Consider the following 27831-nt stretch of genomic DNA (forward strand, 5'->3'; position numbering starts at 1 on the left):
GTGCATAATATTTTATTTTTTTCCACACAAGTACAGCTATACTAGTTTTCTTCAGGTTTAATTTGTAGTTCTGTGGTAACATGGCACCAGTATGAGCTTTTTTGGGACTAGTTAATGGTTAAGGGGTGCTTACTTATTCAATTAGCCTCCATATTTAGCAGAAATATAGTTAGCATTAGGAGTTTCTTTACACTGATAAGACATTTTTTTGGACAAAGAATGTGATTATGATTGTATGTCAGATAGATAAGATAGTTAAATCATTTTCTATGCAAATGCCTTGATTTGTTTTAATTTTCTGACCCTGAAAAGCTCAAAAAAGGTAAATTGGTTATGTAAGGGGACATAATTTAACTAAATGCATATATGAATTAGAGACAAACAGCCAACTTAGAGATATTTTCTAGTACATATATTGTCAAGAAGATTTTAAGATAATAGTTTACTGCCATCTAAAGAATCTTGGTATGTTGCCTACATAATCTGGAAATGCTTAAAGGAATGCAAGGCATGCTGTAAAATGTGGAATGGACTTTACTACTTTTTTCATGATTTGGTACTTATACTGTTTCTTTCAGTCAGATTAACTAGAAATAGAGTTGGCAATCCAAAAATTCCTCCTGAATCACCATGTTTGACTCTTTTGCTGATTTGAAACATTATATATTTGGTTTTTGTTCACTCCTTAAGTAAAAGTGGTAAGATGAAAAAAAGTGAAAATCTGCCAGCTGGGGTAGGGGTATATTCTTTTAATTTTTTTTGGTAAGAAATAAGTGCAGACTAGTGTTCTTTATTGTAGTATGTTTCCTAGTAAGAAGTCTATGCATCATAGGTGTCATGACTGGTTTCAAGTTTGTGATGTCTTGGTTAAGGTGGCACGGTAGTATTTACATTCCGGAATTTAGGTTGCTCTTTTGTGTACCCTACTTAAGTCAATGTATCTGAACAGTGTGATTGGACAAAACATACAGTATCTACTGATCATACTTTTCCAAACTGAGGGATGAATCAGGTGTAGAAAAATATGAAATAATTTTACATGCAGGTGAAAATGAATTTTTGAGAATTTTTTTAAATTTTGTATTCACTGCTTGATAAAAGACCTAAAAGCACTAGTGGCCTTAGGTTTATAAAGATAGCAAAAAAAGTAAACGGTCATGACACATATTCAAATTCATTTCTGAATATTATAATGAAAGTACTTCACTTAACTGTGTATGTAGAATTTTGAGCAGTGTTAGAAAGTGGTGAAAATTCTAAAAAGGCTATCATTATCCCTATGGACCAGGAAATACTACCGTGCCCCCTTAACTGGGATATATATGATGTACACTAAATTAATAAAGGTATTTTTTTTACCTATTCAATTTGTAAGTTTATCAATAAAAAGTTTTTTAAAGGCAACTAGAATAAGCACAACCCTTAAATTCCACCCCTGGGAGTGAAAATTGCTGATTTAGCAAAATTTGGCTAAAATGTAGGTAGTAATGTCAAAATTTACCTATAAGGTAGAATTTTATCATTTTTATGTAACTTGCAATAGATTTTTAATTATAAATGCTCGCTCTAACTTTTCGCAGTGTCTGGCACATGTGTAATCACTTGAAATTGAGACGCGACATATTTTAGTAGCCTGTACATCGTATAATATGCACCGAAATAAATACAGTGCATAATATTTTATTTTTTTCCACACAAGTACAGCTATACTAGTTTTCTTCAGGTTTAATTTGTAGTTCTGTGGTAACATGGCACCAGTATGAGCTTTTTTGGGACTAGTTAATGGTTAAGGGGTGCTTACTTATTCAATTAGCCTCCATATTTAGCAGAAATATAGTTAGCATTAGGAGTTTCTTTACACTGATAAGACATTTTTTTGGACAAAGAATGTGATTATGATTGTATGTCAGATAGATAAGATAGTTAAATCATTTTCTATGCAAATGCCTTGATTTGTTTTAATTTTCTGACCCTGAAAAGCTCAAAAAAGGTAAATTGGTTATGTAAGGGGACATAATTTAACTAAATGCATATATGAATTAGAGACAAACAGCCAACTTAGAGATATTTTCTAGTACATATATTGTCAAGAAGATTTTAAGATAATAGTTTACTGCCATCTAAAGAATCTTGGTATGTTGCCTACATAATCTGGAAATGCTTAAAGGAATGCAAGGCATGCTGTAAAATGTGGAATGGACTTTACTACTTTTTTCATGATTTGGTACTTATACTGTTTCTTTCAGTCAGATTAACTAGAAATAGAGTTGGCAATCCAAAAATTCCTCCTGAATCACCATGTTTGACTCTTTTGCTGATTTGAAACATTATATATTTGGTTTTTGTTCACTCCTTAAGTAAAAGTGGTAAGATGAAAAAAAGTGAAAATCTGCCAGCTGGGGTAGGGGTATATTCTTTTAATTTTTTTTGGTAAGAAATAAGTGCAGACTAGTGTTCTTTATTGTAGTATGTTTCCTAGTAAGAAGTCTATGCATCATAGGTGTCATGACTGGTTTCAAGTTTGTGATGTCTTGGTTAAGGTGGCACGGTAGTATTTACATTCCGGAATTTAGGTTGCTCTTTTGTGTACCCTACTTAAGTCAATGTATCTGAACAGTGTGATTGGACAAAACATACAGTATCTACTGATCATACTTTTCCAAACTGAGGGATGAATCAGGTGTAGAAAAATATGAAATAATTTTACATGCAGGTGAAAATGAATTTTTGAGAATTTTTTTAAATTTTGTATTCACTGCTTGATAAAAGACCTAAAAGCACTAGTGGCCTTAGGTTTATAAAGATAGCAAAAAAAGTAAACGGTCATGACACATATTCAAATTCATTTCTGAATATTATAATGAAAGTACTTCACTTAACTGTGTATGTAGAATTTTGAGCAGTGTTAGAAAGTGGTGAAAATTCTAAAAAGGCTATCATTATCCCTATGGACCAGGAAATACTACCGTGCCCCCTTAACTGGGATATATATGATGTACACTAAATTAATAAAGGTATTTTTTTTACCTATTCAATTTGTAAGTTTATCAATAAAAAGTTTTTTAAAGGCAACTAGAATAAGCACAACCCTTAAATTCCACCCCTGGGAGTGAAAATTGCTGATTTAGCAAAATTTGGCTAAAATGTAGGTAGTAATGTCAAAATTTACCTATAAGGTAGAATTTTATCATTTTTATGTAACTTGCAATAGATTTTTAATTATAAATGCTCGCTCTAACTTTTCGCAGTGTCTGGCACATGTGTAATCACTTGAAATTGAGACGCGACATATTTTAGTAGCCTGTACATTGTATAATATGCACCGAAATAAATACAGTGCATAATATTTTATTTTTTTCCACACAAGTACAGCTATACTAGTTTTCTTCAGGTTTAATTTGTAGTTCTGTGGTAACATGGCACCAGTATGAGCTTTTTTGGGACTAGTTAATGGTTAAGGGGTGCTTACTTATTCAATTAGCCTCCATATTTAGCAGAAATATAGTTAGCATTAGGAGTTTCTTTACACTGATAAGACATTTTTTTGGACAAAGAATGTGATTATGATTGTATGTCAGATAGATAAGATAGTTAAATCATTTTCTATGCAAATGCCTTGATTTGTTTTAATTTTCTGACCCTGAAAAGCTCAAAAAAGGTAAATTGGTTATGTAAGGGGACATAATTTAACTAAATGCATATATGAATTAGAGACAAACAGCCAACTTAGAGATATTTTCTAGTACATATATTGTCAAGAAGATTTTAAGATAATAGTTTACTGCCATCTAAAGAATCTTGGTATGTTGCCTACATAATCTGGAAATGCTTAAAGGAATGCAAGGCATGCTGTAAAATGTGGAATGGACTTTACTACTTTTTTCATGATTTGGTACTTATACTGTTTCTTTCAGTCAGATTAACTAGAAATAGAGTTGGCAATCCAAAAATTCCTCCTGAATCACCATGTTTGACTCTTTTGCTGATTTGAAACATTATATATTTGGTTTTTGTTCACTCCTTAAGTAAAAGTGGTAAGATGAAAAAAAGTGAAAATCTGCCAGCTGGGGTAGGGGTATATTCTTTTAATTTTTTTTGGTAAGAAATAAGTGCAGACTAGTGTTCTTTATTGTAGTATGTTTCCTAGTAAGAAGTCTATGCATCATAGGTGTCATGACTGGTTTCAAGTTTGTGATGTCTTGGTTAAGGTGGCACGGTAGTATTTACATTCCGGAATTTAGGTTGCTCTTTTGTGTACCCTACTTAAGTCAATGTATCTGAACAGTGTGATTGGACAAAACATACAGTATCTACTGATCATACTTTTCCAAACTGAGGGATGAATCAGGTGTAGAAAAATATGAAATAATTTTACATGCAGGTGAAAATGAATTTTTGAGAATTTTTTTAAATTTTGTATTCACTGCTTGATAAAAGACCTAAAAGCACTAGTGGCCTTAGGTTTATAAAGATAGCAAAAAAAGTAAACGGTCATGACACATATTCAAATTCATTTCTGAATATTATAATGAAAGTACTTCACTTAACTGTGTATGTAGAATTTTGAGCAGTGTTAGAAAGTGGTGAAAATTCTAAAAAGGCTATCATTATCCCTATGGACCAGGAAATACTACCGTGCCCCCTTAACTGGGATATATATGATGTACACTAAATTAATAAAGGTATTTTTTTTACCTATTCAATTTGTAAGTTTATCAATAAAAAGTTTTTTAAAGGCAACTAGAATAAGCACAACCCTTAAATTCCACCCCTGGGAGTGAAAATTGCTGATTTAGCAAAATTTGGCTAAAATGTAGGTAGTAATGTCAAAATTTACCTATAAGGTAGAATTTTATCATTTTTATGTAACTTGCAATAGATTTTTAATTATAAATGCTCGCTCTAACTTTTCGCAGTGTCTGGCACATGTGTAATCACTTGAAATTGAGACGCGACATATTTTAGTAGCCTGTACATCGTATAATATGCACCGAAATAAATACAGTGCATAATATTTTATTTTTTTCCACACAAGTACAGCTATACTAGTTTTCTTCAGGTTTAATTTGTAGTTCTGTGGTAACATGGCACCAGTATGAGCTTTTTTGGGACTAGTTAATGGTTAAGGGGTGCTTACTTATTCAATTAGCCTCCATATTTAGCAGAAATATAGTTAGCATTAGGAGTTTCTTTACACTGATAAGACATTTTTTTGGACAAAGAATGTGATTATGATTGTATGTCAGATAGATAAGATAGTTAAATCATTTTCTATGCAAATGCCTTAATTTGTTTTAATTTTCTGACCCTGAAAAGCTCAAAAAAGGTAAATTGGTTATGTAAGGGGACATAATTTAACTAAATGCATATATGAATTAGAGACAAACAGCCAACTTAGAGATATTTTCTAGTACATATATTGTCAAGAAGATTTTAAGATAATAGTTTACTGCCATCTAAAGAATCTTGGTATGTTGCCTACATAATCTGGAAATGCTTAAAGGAATGCAAGGCATGCTGTAAAATGTGGAATGGACTTTACTACTTTTTTCATGATTTGGTACTTATACTGTTTCTTTCAGTCAGATTAACTAGAAATAGAGTTGGCAATCCAAAAATTCCTCCTGAATCACCATGTTTGACTCTTTTGCTGATTTGAAACATTATATATTTGGTTTTTGTTCACTCCTTAAGTAAAAGTGGTAAGATGAAAAAAAGTGAAAATCTGCCAGCTGGGGTAGGGGTATATTCTTTTAATTTTTTTTGGTAAGAAATAAGTGCAGACTAGTGTTCTTTATTGTAGTATGTTTCCTAGTAAGAAGTCTATGCATCATAGGTGTCATGACTGGTTTCAAGTTTGTGATGTCTTGGTTAAGGTGGCACGGTAGTATTTACATTCCGGAATTTAGGTTGCTCTTTTGTGTACCCTACTTAAGTCAATGTATCTGAACAGTGTGATTGGACAAAACATACAGTATCTACTGATCATACTTTTCCAAACTGAGGGATGAATCAGGTGTAGAAAAATATGAAATAATTTTACATGCAGGTGAAAATGAATTTTTGAGAATTTTTTTAAATTTTGTATTCACTGCTTGATAAAAGACCTAAAAGCACTAGTGGCCTTAGGTTTATAAAGATAGCAAAAAAAGTAAACGGTCATGACACATATTCAAATTCATTTCTGAATATTATAATGAAAGTACTTCACTTAACTGTGTATGTAGAATTTTGAGCAGTGTTAGAAAGTGGTGAAAATTCTAAAAAGGCTATCATTATCCCTATGGACCAGGAAATACTACCGTGCCCCCTTAACTGGGATATATATGATGTACACTAAATTAATAAAGGTATTTTTTTTACCTATTCAATTTGTAAGTTTATCAATAAAAAGTTTTTTAAAGGCAACTAGAATAAGCACAACCCTTAAATTCCACCCCTGGGAGTGAAAATTGCTGATTTAGCAAAATTTGGCTAAAATGTAGGTAGTAATGTCAAAATTTACCTATAAGGTAGAATTTTATCATTTTTATGTAACTTGCAATAGATTTTTAATTATAAATGCTCGCTCTAACTTTTCGCAGTGTCTGGCACATGTGTAATCACTTGAAATTGAGACGCGACATATTTTAGTAGCCTGTACATCGTATAATATGCACCGAAATAAATACAGTGCATAATATTTTATTTTTTTCCACACAAGTACAGCTATACTAGTTTTCTTCAGGTTTAATTTGTAGTTCTGTGGTAACATGGCACCAGTATGAGCTTTTTTGGGACTAGTTAATGGTTAAGGGGTGCTTACTTATTCAATTAGCCTCCATATTTAGCAGAAATATAGTTAGCATTAGGAGTTTCTTTACACTGATAAGACATTTTTTTGGACAAAGAATGTGATTATGATTGTATGTCAGATAGATAAGATAGTTAAATCATTTTCTATGCAAATGCCTTGATTTGTTTTAATTTTCTGACCCTGAAAAGCTCAAAAAAGGTAAATTGGTTATGTAAGGGGACATAATTTAACTAAATGCATATATGAATTAGAGACAAACAGACAACTTAGAGATATTTTCTAGTACATATATTGTCAAGAAGATTTTAAGATAATAGTTTACTGCCATCTAAAGAATCTTGGTATGTTGCCTACATAATCTGGAAATGCTTAAAGGAATGCAAGGCATGCTGTAAAATGTGGAATGGACTTTACTACTTTTTTCATGATTTGGTACTTATACTGTTTCTTTCAGTCAGATTAACTAGAAATAGAGTTGGCAATCCAAAAATTCCTCCTGAATCACCATGTTTGACTCTTTTGCTGATTTGAAACATTATATATTTGGTTTTTGTTCACTCCTTAAGTAAAAGTGGTAAGATGAAAAAAAGTGAAAATCTGCCAGCTGGGGTAGGGGTATATTCTTTTAATTTTTTTTGGTAAGAAATAAGTGCAGACTAGTGTTCTTTATTGTAGTATGTTTCCTAGTAAGAAGTCTATGCATCATAGGTGTCATGACTGGTTTCAAGTTTGTGATGTCTTGGTTAAGGTGGCACGGTAGTATTTACATTCCGGAATTTAGGTTGCTCTTTTGTGTACCCTACTTAAGTCAATGTATCTGAACAGTGTGATTGGACAAAACATACAGTATCTACTGATCATACTTTTCCAAACTGAGGGATGAATCAGGTGTAGAAAAATATGAAATAATTTTACATGCAGGTGAAAATGAATTTTTGAGAATTTTTTTAAATTTTGTATTCACTGCTTGATAAAAGACCTAAAAGCACTAGTGGCCTTAGGTTTATAAAGATAGCAAAAAAAGTAAACGGTCATGACACATATTCAAATTCATTTCTGAATATTATAATGAAAGTACTTCACTTAACTGTGTATGTAGAATTTTGAGCAGTGTTAGAAAGTGGTGAAAATTCTAAAAAGGCTATCATTATCCCTATGGACCAGGAAATACTACCGTGCCCCCTTAACTGGGATATATATGATGTACACTAAATTAATAAAGGTATTTTTTTTACCTATTCAATTTGTAAGTTTATCAATAAAAAGTTTTTTAAAGGCAACTAGAATAAGCACAACCCTTAAATTCCACCCCTGGGAGTGAAAATTGCTGATTTAGCAAAATTTGGCTAAAATGTAGGTAGTAATGTCAAAATTTACCTATAAGGTAGAATTTTATCATTTTTATGTAACTTGCAATAGATTTTTAATTATAAATGCTCGCTCTAACTTTTCGCAGTGTCTGGCACATGTGTAATCACTTGAAATTGAGACGCGACATATTTTAGTAGCCTGTACATCGTATAATATGCACCGAAATAAATACAGTGCATAATATTTTATTTTTTTCCACACAAGTACAGCTATACTAGTTTTCTTCAGGTTTAATTTGTAGTTCTGTGGTAACATGGCACCAGTATGAGCTTTTTTGGGACTAGTTAATGGTTAAGGGGTGCTTACTTATTCAATTAGCCTCCATATTTAGCAGAAATATAGTTAGCATTAGGAGTTTCTTTACACTGATAAGACATTTTTTTGGACAAAGAATGTGATTATGATTGTATGTCAGATAGATAAGATAGTTAAATCATTTTCTATGCAAATGCCTTGATTTGTTTTAATTTTCTGACCCTGAAAAGCTCAAAAAAGGTAAATTGGTTATGTAAGGGGACATAATTTAACTAAATGCATATATGAATTAGAGACAAACAGCCAACTTAGAGATATTTTCTAGTACATATATTGTCAAGAAGATTTTAAGATAATAGTTTACTGCCATCTAAAGAATCTTGGTATGTTGCCTACATAATCTGGAAATGCTTAAAGGAATGCAAGGCATGCTGTAAAATGTGGAATGGACTTTACTACTTTTTTCATGATTTGGTACTTATACTGTTTCTTTCAGTCAGATTAACTAGAAATAGAGTTGGCAATCCAAAAATTCCTCCTGAATCACCATGTTTGACTCTTTTGCTGATTTGAAACATTATATATTTGGTTTTTGTTCACTCCTTAAGTAAAAGTGGTAAGATGAAAAAAAGTGAAAATCTGCCAGCTGGGGTAGGGGTATATTCTTTTAATTTTTTTTGGTAAGAAATAAGTGCAGACTAGTGTTCTTTATTGTAGTATGTTTCCTAGTAAGAAGTCTATGCATCATAGGTGTCATGACTGGTTTCAAGTTTGTGATGTCTTGGTTAAGGTGGCACGGTAGTATTTACATTCCGGAATTTAGGTTGCTCTTTTGTGTACCCTACTTAAGTCAATGTATCTGAACAGTGTGATTGGACAAAACATACAGTATCTACTGATCATACTTTTCCAAACTGAGGGATGAATCAGGTGTAGAAAAATATGAAATAATTTTACATGCAGGTGAAAATGAATTTTTGAGAATTTTTTTAAATTTTGTATTCACTGCTTGATAAAAGACCTAAAAGCACTAGTGGCCTTAGGTTTATAAAGATAGCAAAAAAAGTAAACGGTCATGACACATATTCAAATTCATTTCTGAATATTATAATGAAAGTACTTCACTTAACTGTGTATGTAGAATTTTGAGCAGTGTTAGAAAGTGGTGAAAATTCTAAAAAGGCTATCATTATCCCTATGGACCAGGAAATACTACCGTGCCCCCTTAACTGGGATATATATGATGTACACTAAATTAATAAAGGTATTTTTTTTACCTATTCAATTTGTAAGTTTATCAATAAAAAGTTTTTTAAAGGCAACTAGAATAAGCACAACCCTTAAATTCCACCCCTGGGAGTGAAAATTGCTGATTTAGCAAAATTTGGCTAAAATGTAGGTAGTAATGTCAAAATTTACCTATAAGGTAGAATTTTATCATTTTTATGTAACTTGCAATAGATTTTTAATTATAAATGCTCGCTCTAACTTTTCGCAGTGTCTGGCACATGTGTAATCACTTGAAATTGAGACGCGACATATTTTAGTAGCCTGTACATCGTATAATATGCACCGAAATAAATACAGTGCATAATATTTTATTTTTTTCCACACAAGTACAGCTATACTAGTTTTCTTCAGGTTTAATTTGTAGTTCTGTGGTAACATGGCACCAGTATGAGCTTTTTTGGGACTAGTTAATGGTTAAGGGGTGCTTACTTATTCAATTAGCCTCCATATTTAGCAGAAATATAGTTAGCATTAGGAGTTTCTTTACACTGATAAGACATTTTTTTGGACAAAGAATGTGATTATGATTGTATGTCAGATAGATAAGATAGTTAAATCATTTTCTATGCAAATGCCTTGATTTGTTTTAATTTTCTGACCCTGAAAAGCTCAAAAAAGGTAAATTGGTTATGTAAGGGGACATAATTTAACTAAATGCATATATGAATTAGAGACAAACAGCCAACTTAGAGATATTTTCTAGTACATATATTGTCAAGAAGATTTTAAGATAATAGTTTACTGCCATCTAAAGAATCTTGGTATGTTGCCTACATAATCTGGAAATGCTTAAAGGAATGCAAGGCATGCTGTAAAATGTGGAATGGACTTTACTACTTTTTTCATGATTTGGTACTTATACTGTTTCTTTCAGTCAGATTAACTAGAAATAGAGTTGGCAATCCAAAAATTCCTCCTGAATCACCATGTTTGACTCTTTTGCTGATTTGAAACATTATATATTTGGTTTTTGTTCACTCCTTAAGTAAAAGTGGTAAGATGAAAAAAAGTGAAAATCTGCCAGCTGGGGTAGGGGTATATTCTTTTAATTTTTTTTGGTAAGAAATAAGTGCAGACTAGTGTTCTTTATTGTAGTATGTTTCCTAGTAAGAAGTCTATGCATCATAGGTGTCATGACTGGTTTCAAGTTTGTGATGTCTTGGTTAACTGGGATATATATGATGTACACTAAATTAATAAAGGTATTTTTTTTACCTATTCAATTTGTAAGTTTATCAATAAAAAGTTTTTTAAAGGCAACTAGAATAAGCACAACCCTTAAATTCCACCCCTGGGAGTGAAAATTGCTGATTTAGCAAAATTTGGCTAAAATGTAGGTAGTAATGTCAAAATTTACCTATAAGGTAGAATTTTATCATTTTTATGTAACTTGCAATAGATTTTTAATTATAAATGCTCGCTCTAACTTTTCGCAGTGTCTGGCACATGTGTAATCACTTGAAATTGAGACGCGACATATTTTAGTAGCCTGTACATCGTATAATATGCACCGAAATAAATACAGTGCATAATATTTTATTTTTTTCCACACAAGTACAGCTATACTAGTTTTCTTCAGGTTTAATTTGTAGTTCTGTGGTAACATGGCACCAGTATGAGCTTTTTTGGGACTAGTTAATGGTTAAGGGGTGCTTACTTATTCAATTAGCCTCCATATTTAGCAGAAATATAGTTAGCATTAGGAGTTTCTTTACACTGATAAGACATTTTTTTGGACAAAGAATGTGATTATGATTGTATGTCAGATAGATAAGATAGTTAAATCATTTTCTATGCAAATGCCTTGATTTGTTTTAATTTTCTGACCCTGAAAAGCTCAAAAAAGGTAAATTGGTTATGTAAGGGGACATAATTTAACTAAATGCATATATGAATTAGAGACAAACAGCCAACTTAGAGATATTTTCTAGTACATATATTGTCAAGAAGATTTTAAGATAATAGTTTACTGCCATCTAAAGAATCTTGGTATGTTGCCTACATAATCTGGAAATGCTTAAAGGAATGCAAGGCATGCTGTAAAATGTGGAATGGACTTTACTACTTTTTTCATGATTTGGTACTTATACTGTTTCTTTCAGTCAGATTAACTAGAAATAGAGTTGGCAATCCAAAAATTCCTCCTGAATCACCATGTTTGACTCTTTTGCTGATTTGAAACATTATATATTTGGTTTTTGTTCACTCCTTAAGTAAAAGTGGTAAGATGAAAAAAAGTGAAAATCTGCCAGCTGGGGTAGGGGTATATTCTTTTAATTTTTTTTGGTAAGAAATAAGTGCAGACTAGTGTTCTTTATTGTAGTATGTTTCCTAGTAAGAAGTCTATGCATCATAGGTGTCATGACTGGTTTCAAGTTTGTGATGTCTTGGTTAAGGTGGCACGGTAGTATTTACATTCCGGAATTTAGGTTGCTCTTTTGTGTACCCTACTTAAGTCAATGTATCTGAACAGTGTGATTGGACAAAACATACAGTATCTACTGATCATACTTTTCCAAACTGAGGGATGAATCAGGTGTAGAAAAATATGAAATAATTTTACATGCAGGTGAAAATGAATTTTTGAGAATTTTTTTAAATTTTGTATTCACTGCTTGATAAAAGACCTAAAAGCACTAGTGGCCTTAGGTTTATAAAGATAGCAAAAAAAGTAAACGGTCATGACACATATTCAAATTCATTTCTGAATATTATAATGAAAGTACTTCACTTAACTGTGTATGTAGAATTTTGAGCAGTGTTAGAAAGTGGTGAAAATTCTAAAAAGGCTATCATTATCCCTATGGACCAGGAAATACTACCGTGCCCCCTTAACTGGGATATATATGATGTACACTAAATTAATAAAGGTATTTTTTTTACCTATTCAATTTGTAAGTTTATCAATAAAAAGTTTTTTAAAGGCAACTAGAATAAGCACAACCCTTAAATTCCACCCCTGGGAGTGAAAATTGCTGATTTAGCAAAATTTGGCTAAAATGTAGGTAGTAATGTCAAAATTTACCTATAAGGTAGAATTTTATCATTTTTATGTAACTTGCAATAGATTTTTAATTATAAATGCTCGCTCTAACTTTTCGCAGTGTCTGGCACATGTGTAATCACTTGAAATTGAGACGCGACATATTTTAGTAGCCTGTACATCGTATAATATGCACCGAAATAAATACAGTGCATAATATTTTATTTTTTTCCACACAAGTACAGCTATACTAGTTTTCTTCAGGTTTAATTTGTAGTTCTGTGGTAACATGGCACCAGTATGAGCTTTTTTGGGACTAGTTAATGGTTAAGGGGTGCTTACTTATTCAATTAGCCTCCATATTTAGCAGAAATATAGTTAGCATTAGGAGTTTCTTTACACTGATAAGACATTTTTTTGGACAAAGAATGTGATTATGATTGTATGTCAGATAGATAAGATAGTTAAATCATTTTCTATGCAAATGCCTTGATTTGTTTTAATTTTCTGACCCTGAAAAGCTCAAAAAAGGTAAATTGGTTATGTAAGGGGACATAATTTAACTAAATGCATATATGAATTAGAGACAAACAGCCAACTTAGAGATATTTTCTAGTACATATATTGTCAAGAAGATTTTAAGATAATAGTTTACTGCCATCTAAAGAATCTTGGTATGTTGCCTACATAATCTGGAAATGCTTAAAGGAATGCAAGGCATGCTGTAAAATGTGGAATGGACTTTACTACTTTTTTCATGATTTGGTACTTATACTGTTTCTTTCAGTCAGATTAACTAGAAATAGAGTTGGCAATCCAAAAATTCCTCCTGAATCACCATGTTTGACTCTTTTGCTGATTTGAAACATTATATATTTGGTTTTTGTTCACTCCTTAAGTAAAAGTGGTAAGATGAAAAAAAGTGAAAATCTGCCAGCTGGGGTAGGGGTATATTCTTTTAATTTTTTTTGGTAAGAAATAAGTGCAGACTAGTGTTCTTTATTGTAGTATGTTTCCTAGTAAGAAGTCTATGCATCATAGGTGTCATGACTGGTTTCAAGTTTGTGATGTCTTGGTTAAGGTGGCACGGTAGTATTTACATTCCGGAATTTAGGTTGCTCTTTTGTGTACCCTACTTAAGTCAATGTATCTGAACAGTGTGATTGGACAAAACATACAGTATCTACTGATCATACTTTTCCAAACTGAGGGATGAATCAGGTGTAGAAAAATATGAAATAATTTTACATGCAGGTGAAAATGAATTTTTGAGAATTTTTTTAAATTTTGTATTCACTGCTTGATAAAAGACCTAAAAGCACTAGTGGCCTTAGGTTTATAAAGATAGCAAAAAAAGTAAACGGTCATGACACATATTCAAATTCATTTCTGAATATTATAATGAAAGTACTTCACTTAACTGTGTATGTAGAATTTTGAGCAGTGTTAGAAAGTGGTGAAAATTCTAAAAAGGCTATCATTATCCCTATGGACCAGGAAATACTACCGTGCCCCCTTAACTGGGATATATATGATGTACACTAAATTAATAAAGGTATTTTTTTTACCTATTCAATTTGTAAGTTTATCAATAAAAAGTTTTTTAAAGGCAACTAGAATAAGCACAACCCTTAAATTCCACCCCTGGGAGTGAAAATTGCTGATTTAGCAAAATTTGGCTAAAATGTAGGTAGTAATGTCAAAATTTACCTATAAGGTAGAATTTTATCATTTTTATGTAACTTGCAATAGATTTTTAATTATAAATGCTCGCTCTAACTTTTCGCAGTGTCTGGCACATGTGTAATCACTTGAAATTGAGACGCGACATATTTTAGTAGCCTGTACATCGTATAATATGCACCGAAATAAATACAGTGCATAATATTTTATTTTTTTCCACACAAGTACAGCTATACTAGTTTTCTTCAGGTTTAATTTGTAGTTCTGTGGTAACATGGCACCAGTATGAGCTTTTTTGGGACTAGTTAATGGTTAAGGGGTGCTTACTTATTCAATTAGCCTCCATATTTAGCAGAAATATAGTTAGCATTAGGAGTTTCTTTACACTGATAAGACATTTTTTTGGACAAAGAATGTGATTATGATTGTATGTCAGATAGATAAGATAGTTAAATCATTTTCTATGCAAATGCCTTGATTTGTTTTAATTTTCTGACCCTGAAAAGCTCAAAAAAGGTAAATTGGTTATGTAAGGGGACATAATTTAACTAAATGCATATATGAATTAGAGACAAACAGCCAACTTAGAGATATTTTCTAGTACATATATTGTCAAGAAGATTTTAAGATAATAGTTTACTGCCATCTAAAGAATCTTGGTATGTTGCCTACATAATCTGGAAATGCTTAAAGGAATGCAAGGCATGCTGTAAAATGTGGAATGGACTTTACTACTTTTTTCATGATTTGGTACTTATACTGTTTCTTTCAGTCAGATTAACTAGAAATAGAGTTGGCAATCCAAAAATTCCTCCTGAATCACCATGTTTGACTCTTTTGCTGATTTGAAACATTATATATTTGGTTTTTGTTCACTCCTTAAGTAAAAGTGGTAAGATGAAAAAAAGTGAAAATCTGCCAGCTGGGGTAGGGGTATATTCTTTTAATTTTTTTTTGGTAAGAAATAAGTGCAGACTAGTGTTCTTTATTGTAGTATGTTTCCTAGTAAGAAGTCTATGCATCATAGGTGTCATGACTGGTTTCAAGTTTGTGATGTCTTGGTTAAGGTGGCACGGTAGTATTTACATTCCGGAATTTAGGTTGCTCTTTTGTGTACCCTACTTAAGTCAATGTATCTGAACAGTGTGATTGGACAAAACATACAGTATCTACTGATCATACTTTTCCAAACTGAGGGATGAATCAGGTGTAGAAAAATATGAAATAATTTTACATGCAGGTGAAAATGAATTTTTTAGAATTTTTTTAAATTTTGTATTCACTGCTTGATAAAAGACCTAAAAGCACTAGTGGCCTTAGGTTTATAAAGATAGCAAAAAGAGTAAACGGTCATGACACATATTCAAATTCATTTCTGAGTATTATAATGAAAGTACTTCAGTTAACTGTGTATGTAGAATTTTGAGCAGTGTTAGAAAGTGGTGAAAATTCTAAAAAGGCTATCATTATCCCTATGGACCAGTAAATACTACCATGCCCCCTATAAGATGTCTGCATGTTGATTTATATTTACGAATGATGTCCTTGTACCGATGATAAAATTTAGTAAATATTTTGACTAGTTTGTGATATCGAAAACCCTGGAGTAATAATTTTCAGTAATACAGAGATTTCTTTCGTTAAAATCAAATACGTTGTTACAGACACGAGCGAATCGAACAAGTTGAGATATATCAACACCATAAGATGGTGACAAGGGAACGTCACCATCTAAAAATCGATAATTAAAAATAGGAAATGAAAAATCATCTCTTTTATCATACATTTTGGTATTAAGCTTCGGAATCCCGTTAAAGATATAGATATCAAGATCCAGGAATGGGCAGTATTCATTGTTAGTATTAGCTTTATTCAAAGTCAATTCGGCAGGATAAATCTCTTTAGTGTACATACTGAAGTCGTCATTATCGAGAGCCAATATATCAAAATATCTAAAAGTGTTATTAAATTTTTGAATCAGATGTTGTTTCGATGGGTCTTTGCTGATTTTAGTCATAAATTATAACTCATAACAATACAGAAACAAGTCCGCAATAAGTGGTGCACAGTTAGTCCCCATGGGAATTCCGATAACTTGACGATATACGGAATCTCCATAGCGAACAAAAATGTTATCTAGTGAAAATTTAAGGGCAGTTATAGTATCAAAGCAGGTCCAATTGACATTGTTCTTTTGTTTGTTGTTACTAAAAAATGACCTAAAAGAGTTTGAACATATATATTCGCATTCTGACTTTTTAAATGCCCATTTAGTCAGGTGTGTGAATTTTTTCTTAGTAAGATTATGAGGCAAAGAGGTATATAGGGTAGAAAAATCAAAACTTTGAACAGATTCGAAATCACCAATATAAGCATGCAATTTATCAAGTACTTCCAACGAATTTTTGACACTCCAAAAGTAATTAATTCCACTATTTTCAAAGGCCTTATTTGAACAAGTTATTACCAGGTTTTTGATTGTATCAAGTGTACTAGTAAGTAGAATAGATAGTTTAATAGTGGAACAATTGCTTGAAGACGAAATAAATCTATCTTTGTAAGGCGCTGACTGATCTAAGGGGGGGCCCCGCTCCAGTCATGCTTCAGTGATTCCCTATATAATCAACCCAGGGCCCCCCTGGATCCGCCTATGCGAAAAGCGTAGCTTTAAGTGGATTAAATATGTTAATGAGTAAGGCGTGGCTATATATGATTTGTAACATTAATGGGCTATGACACACGTCAAAGGTTAAATGCTGACCAATAAAGCTTTACTGTACTTTTTAATATGTCAATCAAATAGTGGCGTGATACTATATCTAATTTCCAGAAAATTAACACATGCAGCAGATGTCAGTTGGATTTGTGTCAGATACAGGTACATTTAAATGAATTGTTGCCGTGGGATTCAGGCTCGATAGCCATTTACGTGTTATTGAATATTTTTCTCCCCCAAAAAAAGGGGGGTGATGCAAAATTTTATTCGATGTTTATCTGCCCTCCAACTTGAAAATGGAGTGTAGTTTCAAATGAGTTTTATAGTTGTGAAAAGAAGAAAACATTTTCTAATACCAATTATGTTATAGATAATGCATGTTTTAAGGTTTTTCTTGTTGTATAACACACCGAGGGGTGTCAGGATTGGTCAAATGAAAGACCGATCGTAGGGAGGTCTTTCTTTGGACAATCCTGACACCCCGAGGTGTGTTATACGACACGAAAAACCTTAAAATATACATTATCTGACTTATATACCGTCAAAAAATATTAATATCTGCAAAGATTTGCAGGATTTGCATCCTATTTTACCGACAACAATAAAGTGGAATATTCTTTTCTGATGCGTTCAAGTTTTAATATGCCCTACGGCTTATTTTTAATGTGAAATAAAACTCACTAATTAATCTAGATATAATGCTTAGAAATCTTTATCCAGGTCCAATAAAAATATATTTGCACGACATGAAGCAAGTAACCGCCCGATAATGATGTATGAAAATACAAGTCAATTTGTAAGTAATTTATTGTACCAAATTAGTTGATGAAAGAGTGTGTTATGGTTTTTTTCTGTCTTCATGACATTTTTATCGCGGAAGAGCATATTATTTTTTCGATAATTCCTAACGAATTGAACTATTCAGAATATTTTTCATTTGAATGAAAATATTTTTTTTGTGTGAACAGAGAATCTGGATAAAATCCCCCCCCCCCCCCCCCCACATTATAAATTACGTGGCTGTTATTTTATATAAAAAAAATGAATATTTGGTCATTTGATCATTTGAGAGAGTAAAAGGTAGATAAAAATGTAAAAAATTAAGAGCTGGCAGCCGCACGATGAGAGCACTGTGTCGTGATACATGTGCATGTAACAAGAAAAACGAATATCCATTTATTGTAGCGATACATTAACAAAACTTCACGTTATTTGTTTCGAAAGTTAAAATGCGCGTCAATGACGATTTTTGGTATTTCAGTCTAATAAAACGGAGGAAAGGATTGTTTCTGCCTGAAACCTGAGACTACTATAACACAGTGTTATAGTAGTCTCAGCTTAAACCTATCAAAGATGGAATATTAAAAAGTAAACCCTCAATTTGCAACAACACGCGATAACTATCAAACGAATTAAAATGTTTAAGTAAATTATAATTTGCATTTTAACCAGGAAAATAATGACTCTATACAGGTCATTATTCTATGCCTTGAGGCATATTTCTTTGAAACTTGGTATCGTCCGGGTTGATTCTTCAAAAGAATGACCTATCGTTCTGAAAGAAAATAACTCCATATAGGTATATTAGAAGGTAATTATACTATTGAAACGAAGCTTGGATACTGTTTAGGGACCCTTCACTACAAAAGTCAAAAAGTCTGAAAAGATCAATTTTTGTCTGAATTTGCATGAATTTTTACTCGGCATTCTTTCTGTCTGAATTATTTTTAAAAATTCTTAACATATGAATTTGTCTAAAAAGGTTCTTGATTTTTCTTGACAAGTGTTTTGACAGTATTACATTGTCTAACAATTTCTCAACACTTTCTGTATCATCTGATAAGAGTCTTGATTAGTCTCGACCAATTATTGACTGTCTTAAATTTGTCTCGATCAGTCTTGATTTTTCTAAGTTTAGTTTAGCGATAATAAAAATGAGTATATAACAGCAAAAGAAAGTTTTTAAACGGTGCAGAATGTGTCTATACACAATTCAAGCGAAATTTATACTGTTGAGATAGTGTCACTAGACATCTTTAAGACTGTCAAGAATGTGTCAAGACATATTCAGACATTATTAAGAATGTCAAGAATATGTCAATAGAACTGGGGTTTAAAAATAATTTTCATCTATCAACAAACTTTTAAAAATTGTAATGGCATGGTCAGTCAACTGATAAGTTGCATGGCTGATTACAGGTAAAGCAGTAATTTTCCATATGACAGTCGCGTGTACCCTGGGGTGTGTATAACTTATTTTTACACCCCAGTTCTATTGTTATACTTCATAGTTTCTATTTCTGAAACAAGTGTAAATTGAATAGATCTATTGTTACGAAGAACAATGGATTTTGACCACAGGGTGTGACGAGCGGGGTTTCTGGAAACCCCTGCTTCTACATCCCGAAAACTAAGTCCAGGATGAAAAGGGGGGTTCCAACCATGTTTCCCCATTGATCGTCACAAAATAGGGGGTCCAACCCCCGGACCCCCCCCCCCCCTAGATCCGCCACTGATCCCTGTCATATGTCTCTATTCTTAAGCATTGATCTTACAAAAAAACAGAGATTCTAACTCCTGGACCTCCACCCCTGGATTGCCCCACAAAAAAGGGAGTTCCTAAATATCCAATCTGTATTTCTGTATGTTGAGCGTGTCCGGTTCTCGGATTTCTAATCCAGACACACCTATCCTCAGTATGTCCGAATATGAATGTTTGTTTATACTTGATAATAGAGGGGGTGGGGTGGGGGTTATAAAACCGTAACATATAAATTACATTTATCATTACCTTCATTAAACTGATACAGGTAAGTACTTTGGGTTATTATATTGCCTTTATCTTAAGTCTCTTCCACCAAATCCAACGCTTGACTCAAAATGTTGTCCGTCTTATACCCGTCCATATTGACAACTGCATACAAGGAGCATGGTGTTTTCTTTTTTTTTTATAATAAGAATGCACGAAACGGTCAACCTTGACCTGCTGATTCATATTAGCACAAGGATTTAACGGGAATATGCAAAACAGCATCTTTGAAATTTGTTAAATCTACTCACTTCAAAGTTTGAACGATGATAGCCAAAGTAAGGTTACTAGTGGGGTTTCATGTAAAAAAAAAATCTTATAAATCAAGGTTTGATATTGTAAATAAATAAGCTATTCATTCTTTTTCCTTTAGTAATCAATGTTAAGAAATATAGGGTTTAGCATGGGGTGTAAGTTAGTTATACACCTCGGGATACGGCGTGTCTGGATAAGAAACCCCTCCGGCCGTCGGGGTTTCTTATCCAGACACACCTATCCCTCGGTGTATAACTATTACAGAATACCTTAATTGTATGGGGAACATCCTGTCCACGTGTAATACTTAATATATATTGCAACAGATGACAATACACAAATTTTCTTCTGTTAAATCAGAGACATATATACACGTGTATATATGTCTCTGGTTAAATCAAGGATTTGTATAGTACGACTATACTAATCCTTGGAAGAATTAGTATACAATAAAATTTTGCTATTTATAAAAACCACATTTTGGTACAATAATTGTTTATTTTCCCTATTAACATTGAATATTATGCATGTAGAATGAAATATGTCTACAGTATGATTGGTTTTAATAATTTAGCAATTATTTATAAGATTTAGGAATCAACATTTGTAATTATTTACAAACCCACATTTGAATTGGTTTTTATCAACATACCCACATTTGTATTGTTAATACTTTAAATTTCATAGCTATATTTGTATTTATAAAAATATTTATATACCCAAATTTTCAATTATTTCACATGCCCAACTTTTGTTTTTGTTGTAACAAGTGTAACTGAAACAACAGTATATTATATAAAGAGAAATAAAGATAAAGTTATATCATGTATATTGGTTATGACTTTTAAACTCAGAATTGTCAAGTAAATTTAAGACACAATTCAAAATGTTCAGAATATGTCAAGCGATACTGAGAAAAAATAAGAATGTCGAGAATCTGTCGAGAAATTTCAAGACAGTATTCAAATGTCAAGAATTTGTCAAGAAATTTTAAGACCATATTCAGAATGTCGAGAATTTGTCGAGTAAAATTTCATACAAATTTAATATAAATGAGAATTTGTCAAGAAAAATTAAGTCTTTTACACAAGTCATACATTTGGAGAATATCGAGTAGTTGTTCATGCAAATCAAGACAAAAACTGGTCTTTTCAGACTTTTGGACTTTTGTAGTGCTTGACAGGACGTTGTATCTATTAGCCAGCAACCTTTCCTTTAGACTAAATGTAGGGTAGGGTTCGGCCTATGCTTTCGCTCTAGGACTTCAATTATAGTTATGCCCGTCTTCAGAATATTTTAAAGTTTTATTAGGTATATTATTTACCGGTTTATGCCACCAGTTTATAAATGGTACAAGAACTGGAAAAAGATCGTTTAATTGATTGCAATGGTTGCATGTTGAATGCGTGTAAGATCCAGGGACAAATATGTGAAGCATCATCAATTCACGCAGATATAGGCCTTTATAGAATGAAGAAATTTATTAAACATCCAGAGACATATAATTTTTTAGAATATTATTAATTTCGACACGATAACAACAGGTATCCAACCAAAATAACAGTAGGAAAATTTATAGTAATTTCTATTACATTTTGTTTTATTCTTTCATTAAGTGGAGGAAATTAAACGACTAAACTATCAGTGACAATTTTTTTGGGAATATTTATATTGTCACGATAAAAACAAGTATCCACCAATTTGTCAATATCGCCTCTTCGTTTATCGACCACGTTATTCACCCCCCTTTTTTCTCGATTTGTTTTTGATATATTGTTGTGTATGCATTTTGTTTACATTTATTAGGACATTTTATGGTCATTGATTTCATAGTTTACTAAGCCAAGGAGGCGGAGCTAGACAGTGAAATAACAACTTTTGAGAAAGGAAGTTAGAGCACTGGTCTCAGCTCCTCCCATTCTTTGCTTTTCCTATGACAAGCGACACACGGCGGGACTGGAGAGTGCAATAACTAAAAATTCATTCAGTTAACGCACTCCTCTAAAATAACAGAATTTAACTCACTCGAAGATCAAAGGAAACAATACCATTCATGTTACAATTGGAATATACTGCTTCCCCACTTGGCACATGACATTTCATAGAAAGATCAAATACTGGTCGGCACGAAATTAGAATGATATATCTCGGTATGGGGATATGTCTCCTCAAACTGATACCTTGTGAACTGGCACTTAAAAATCCAGATCTGCATGTCGGTCCAGAAAAAAAAAGAGATTCTTATTCATATCGCACTAGCAAGACTATTCTCGTCCTAATATGCGTGCATTTTTTGCTATTTGACAGAAAATAAGAACAATTCCTCAATTCATTTATCCTAATCATGACTTCTTTTTTGCAATTGCATTTTTTTTTTATTTATTAGATTAAAAGGTTGAAATGTCAGAGTATTTTCCTGGGCTTCGTATTGGAGAAACATTAGAGAAGTTCTTAGACCGGAAGGTTCGACCCGATACTAGCTTTTTAAACAGTTGTGGGGAAGTTATTAATACAGTTGTTCGTCTTATACATCAACACCCAAATTATAACATCAAAGAAGTTATTAAGGTAACATAATAACAGTATTTGGTTTATCTTTTTTTTATCCACTGCTACTAATTCTTCCATCTCGATTACTTTTGATACGCTAAAGCGAAATAGGTCTTGCAATTTTGAGACCATTGTGTTTAAATCCGAAAACTGAAAATTAAGCATAAAAGAGAGGCGAAAGATACCAAAGGGACATTCAAATATAATAGCAGAACGCATGTTGTGGAAGACTATTAATTGCTGTAACAAAATTGGAGATGTGGTGTGATTGCCAACGAGACAATTATTCACCAGAGTTCAAATAAAGTGGATATAAGCAATTATAGGTCAACGTAAGGCCTTCAACAAAGGAGAAACCCATATCGTAAAGTCAGCTACAAAAGGCCATGACATAAAATAAAATTGTGCAACAATTCAAACGAAAAAACTATCGACTGAATTTATAACAGTCAAATTTACAAAAACAAATATGACAGACATGAACCAACCACAACCACTAAGTTACATTATACTTGCTTGGGATGGGCACATAAAGAATGTGATGGGGTTGAACGGTTTGTGGGCGCTCAACTCTCCCCTAACCTGGAGCAGTGGTGTAACAGCACGACATAAGAACAAACTGTAAACATCAGTAAACAATAACACAAAGCACTGAAATAAGAGTACTCGCAGTTACTAAAAGCTGGTTGAAATATAACTAATAAATTAATCATGTTCTCCTAGACTAAAGTATTAACCAGTACACATCTAACGGATTTAGTGTAAAGACGACTGAAAAGATGACCTCGTGTCTCTCTTTCAAATTAAACAATTTTTATAATTTCTGCTTGTACAGTATTTAAATGGAATGGAAGGTTTCACTTGAAGTAAAAATAAAATCGACGCAAAAATATGATCGAGAATCGCGATCGTTAATGTTTGAAATTATAAAATTTTATGAAGTTTGGGGGAAAAAAACCAACTATGAATACTTTATTTTCTGATTTGTATCTACTAGAAAAGTTCTGATCATTGGCACTGCATATGAAATTAACTTCAAGAAATTAATATTTTTACTGATCTATCACAAATTTTTATGATGAACAATTATAGTTTAAGATAACTTATTTACAAAACAACAACAATAAAATGCATAGGAAAAAGTAATGCCTTATATATTCTGAAAAAATGAACCAATGTCCTGATCAGGAGCCTGTAATTCAGTGGTTGTCCTTTGTGACCGCTTATCATGTGTGTTTTGTTGTTTTGTACATAAATTAGGGTGTGGTTTTTCTTGTTAGATTTGTTGTAAAATTTGTTTTGTGGGGGCTTATTATAACTTTCTATGCAGTAGAAGGCCGTACGGCGATATATAGAACCTAAAATCTCATTTGCAGTCAAACCACTTCTCCTTTTTTTATAAGTATTTTTGAGTTTATAACCAAATAATAACAAAACGTTGGTTAGTTCTGTAATTTAAAACATTAATATTTGCTTCCAGCTCATACATAATTTCTTTAAGCAGTTAATTTCATCAATATAGTTGATGTTTATCAAGAGATTATATTGCAACAGCAAAGCAGAAACGGTGGAATCTGAAGATCATTCACTATTGCTGAAATAAAAATGTTTATTACATCATGGTTACAGACACTTTGCTTTTTGTTGTTTCCGTATTCATATTTTCTTCCTAATATTTACTGTAGCAATTTATCTAAGGAAATGATAGATCGAAATGGACACCAAACGTGATGCAAAACATTTTCTTTTACTTTGAAAATTTCAAAGTTTATTCCTGATAAATAAATTTATATTTACTTTTTATATTGCCATATTTGAAATATATTTGTAATGAAAATGCTGGAATAATAAACCCATCATAGAAACCAGGATTAAAATTTTGCACGCCAGGCGCGCGTTTCGTCTACAAAAGACTCATCTGTGACGCTCGAATCAAAAAGTTAAAATGGCCAAATAAAGTAAGAAGTTGGAGAGTATTGAGAACCGAAAAATTCCCCCCAAAAAATGATCAGCACTGATAGTTGTCAAATGGATGCCGAGGCACCACTTTTAAAAACTTGTATATTAAATTGCTGAATTTCCCTAGTTTTCAAAAAGGTGGTTTTGATTAACACGATTTACCTGCTAAAACATAATCTACAGATAAATGCGTGGTATAGTGACCGAAAAACGTTTTTTTTTCTGCTTTTCATGTAACATTAGAATGTTTTTATTAACCATAGGGAGGGTCACTTGGAAAGGGCACGGCAGTAAAGGACCATTCAGATGTCGATCTTTTGGTAGTGATCAACAATTTTCGAAAAATAGATGATTTACGTGAACAGTTACCAGAAATAATATCTAGCTTCGAAGAATATTTACTTGCTGCAGTGAAAGGCGAAACCATAAGAATTAAGATTATAAGACAAACTCCATACACTCTTCAATTTAAAGTGTGTTGTGTTGAAGACGGAGATTGGTTTGATGTAGACTTTCTGCCGATAATTGACGTCATAAGTGAGTTGTATTTTATAACGCTTACACAGCTATCGGACATGATAAAAATGACAAAAATTGTAAACGAGTTACCTTAACTACCACATTTTTTTAAAAAGTGAAACGGGACAAAATTGAAAATAAAATAATCCCGTAGAGAAATGAAAGAAATCCTAACCATCTGCTTTTTTATACGACCGCAAAATTCCTTGCGTCCGTATTATGTCATTACGATGTCTGCGTCAACATCCGAAGATATTTTGGTTCGCTGACAATTACCTATTATAAGGGTATGGATCTCTATGAAATTTAAGCACAAAGTTCCATACCACTAAAGGATGGTTTGGATTGTTTTTTAGGATATTGTCGTAGCGGTTTTGTAATTAGGGGCAAACAAAGGTCAGTTTCACTGGTTCATAGAATATAAATTGGTTCGCAGACAATAACTTAAGTATAAATGTATGGATCTGTATGAAATTTTAGAACAAGGTTTTATACCACAATAGGAGGGTTGGGATTGATTTTGGGGTTTATTGTCGTAGCTGTGTTGCAATTGGGGACCAGAAAGGGGCCAAAAACAATTATTTGTCTGGTTTTAAGACAAAAACTTGAGTATAAGTGTATATGTCGTATACAAGTTTCGATTTTGTACATGTTTTAACATGTAAAGAAATATTGTAAATATAATAACTTGCACAATGCAAAAATACAAGTTATAACATGTACAAAAGTACCTCGTACCTAATTGTGGGGGGTCATGGCCCAATCCGTTTAATAATTGGGTGTCGAAAAGGGGCCAAAAACAACTATTTTTCTGGTTTGCAGTCAATAACTTGAGTATAAGTGTACATAATATGGATCTCTATTAAATTTTTGCAAAAGGTTCCACACTACAATAGAAAGTTTGGGATTCATTTTGGAGGTTATTGTCATAGATATAAGAAGATGTGGTATGAGTGCCAATGAGACAACTCTCCATCCAACCCAAGTCAAAATTTATAAAAGTAAACCATTATAGGTCACAGAACGGTCTTCAACACGGAGCCTTGGCTCTCACCGAACAGTAAGCTATAAAGGGCCCCAGAAATTACTAGTGTAAAACCATTCAAACGGGAAAAACCAACGGTCTAATCTATATAAAAAACGAGAAACGAGAAACAATTATAAACCACATCAACAAACGACAACTACTGAACATCAGATTCCTGACTTAGGACAGGTGCAAACAAATGCAGCGGGTTTAAACGTTTTAATGGTACCAAACCTTCACCCTTTTTCTGAAACAATAGTGTAACATCACAACATAGAAAGACACATAGCTGTTTTGGAATTAGGGGCCAAAAAGGGCCTAATTATTTGTCAAGCATTTTTCATGTTTCAGGACAATCATTTTTGTATAAGAGTATAGATTTCTATGAAATTTTACAATAAGGTTCCATACTTCAAAAGGAAAGTTGGGATTGATTTTTGGGGGTCATGGCCCAAACCGGTCAATTATTAGGTGTAGAAAAGGGGCCAAAAACAACTATTTTTCTGGTTTGCAGGCAATAACGAGTATAAATGTATGGATCACTATTAAATTTTAGCACAAGGTTCCATACCACAATAGAAAGGTTGGGGTTTATTTTAGGGCTATTATAATAGCTGTTTAGGAATTAGGGGCAAAAAAGGGGATAACAAAAACAATTATTTTTTTGGTTCCCAGACAATCACTTGAGTATAAGTGCACGGATCGCTATTTAATTTTACCACAATGTTCCTTACTGCAATACAAAGGTTGGGATTTATTTTGGGGGTAATTGTCGTAGCTGTTTAGTAATTAGGGGTCAAAAAGGGACAAAAAACAAGAATTTTTCATGTGTCAGAACAATAACTTGTATATAAGAGTATTGATCTCTTGAAATTTTACCACAAGGTTCCATGCTTCAAAAGGAAAGTTGGGATTGATTTTGGAGGTCATTGCCTAAACTAGGATATTCTGGACAATAACTTAAGTATAAGTCTATGGATTGCTCTTTAATTGTGCCACACGGTGTTATACTATGAAAGGAAGGTTGGGATTGATTTTGGGGGTTATGACCCTAACAGTTTAGGAAAAAGGGGCCAAAAACAATACTTTTGTAATACTCTGTATAAATTGCTTATTTCTTGACCAATTCCAATGGAGTTTAAATTTTGGGCCCTGTTTTTGAATTGATCCACATTAAGGTCCAAAGGGTCCAAAATTAAACTTTCTTTGATTTCACCCAAAATTTAATTATTCGTTTTCTTTGAAATGCTGAATCTAACCGTGTATCTAGATTTTTAATTTTGGGGCCTGTCTTCAAATTGATCCACATTAAGGTCCAAAGTATCAAAAATTAAACTTAGTTTGATTTTAACAAAAATTGAATTCTTAGGGTTCTTTGATATGCTGAATCTAAGCATATAATATTTTTTTTTAATTTTGGGCACAATTTTCAAGTTGGTTCAAATTTGGGTCCAAAATTAAACTTTGTTTGCTTTTAACAAAAAAATAAATATACGGGGTTCTTTGTTATCCTAAATTTAAGTGTGTATTTAGATTTTGAATTTTGGGTCCTGTTATCAAATTGGTCCACATTGAGGTCCAAAGGGTCATAAATTAAAGTTTGTTGGATTTCTTCAAA

The 27831-nt window shown here is 32.4% G+C and overlaps 1 protein-coding gene across 3 annotated transcripts in view; it reads left to right on the top strand.

Annotated features, from left to right (window-relative positions):
• Positions 1-27831, top strand: part of LOC127713033 (2'-5'-oligoadenylate synthase 3-like) — an 81864-nt gene that overhangs the window by 16875 nt on the left and 37158 nt on the right. For all 3 annotated transcript variants that reach the window (XM_052219633.1, XM_052219631.1, XM_052219632.1), the window contains exons 3-4: positions 22545-22726; positions 24931-25204. In XM_052219633.1, coding sequence (XP_052075593.1) covers positions 22559-22726; positions 24931-25204 — 442 coding nt within the window. In that variant the 5' untranslated portion in view covers positions 22545-22558. The remainder of the gene's footprint in view (positions 1-22544; positions 22727-24930; positions 25205-27831) is intronic.

This window comes from Mytilus californianus, unplaced genomic scaffold, assembly GCF_021869535.1.
Source record: "Mytilus californianus isolate M0D057914Y unplaced genomic scaffold, xbMytCali1.0.p SCAF_8, whole genome shotgun sequence".
Lineage (NCBI taxonomy): Eukaryota > Metazoa > Mollusca > Bivalvia > Mytilida > Mytilidae > Mytilus > Mytilus californianus.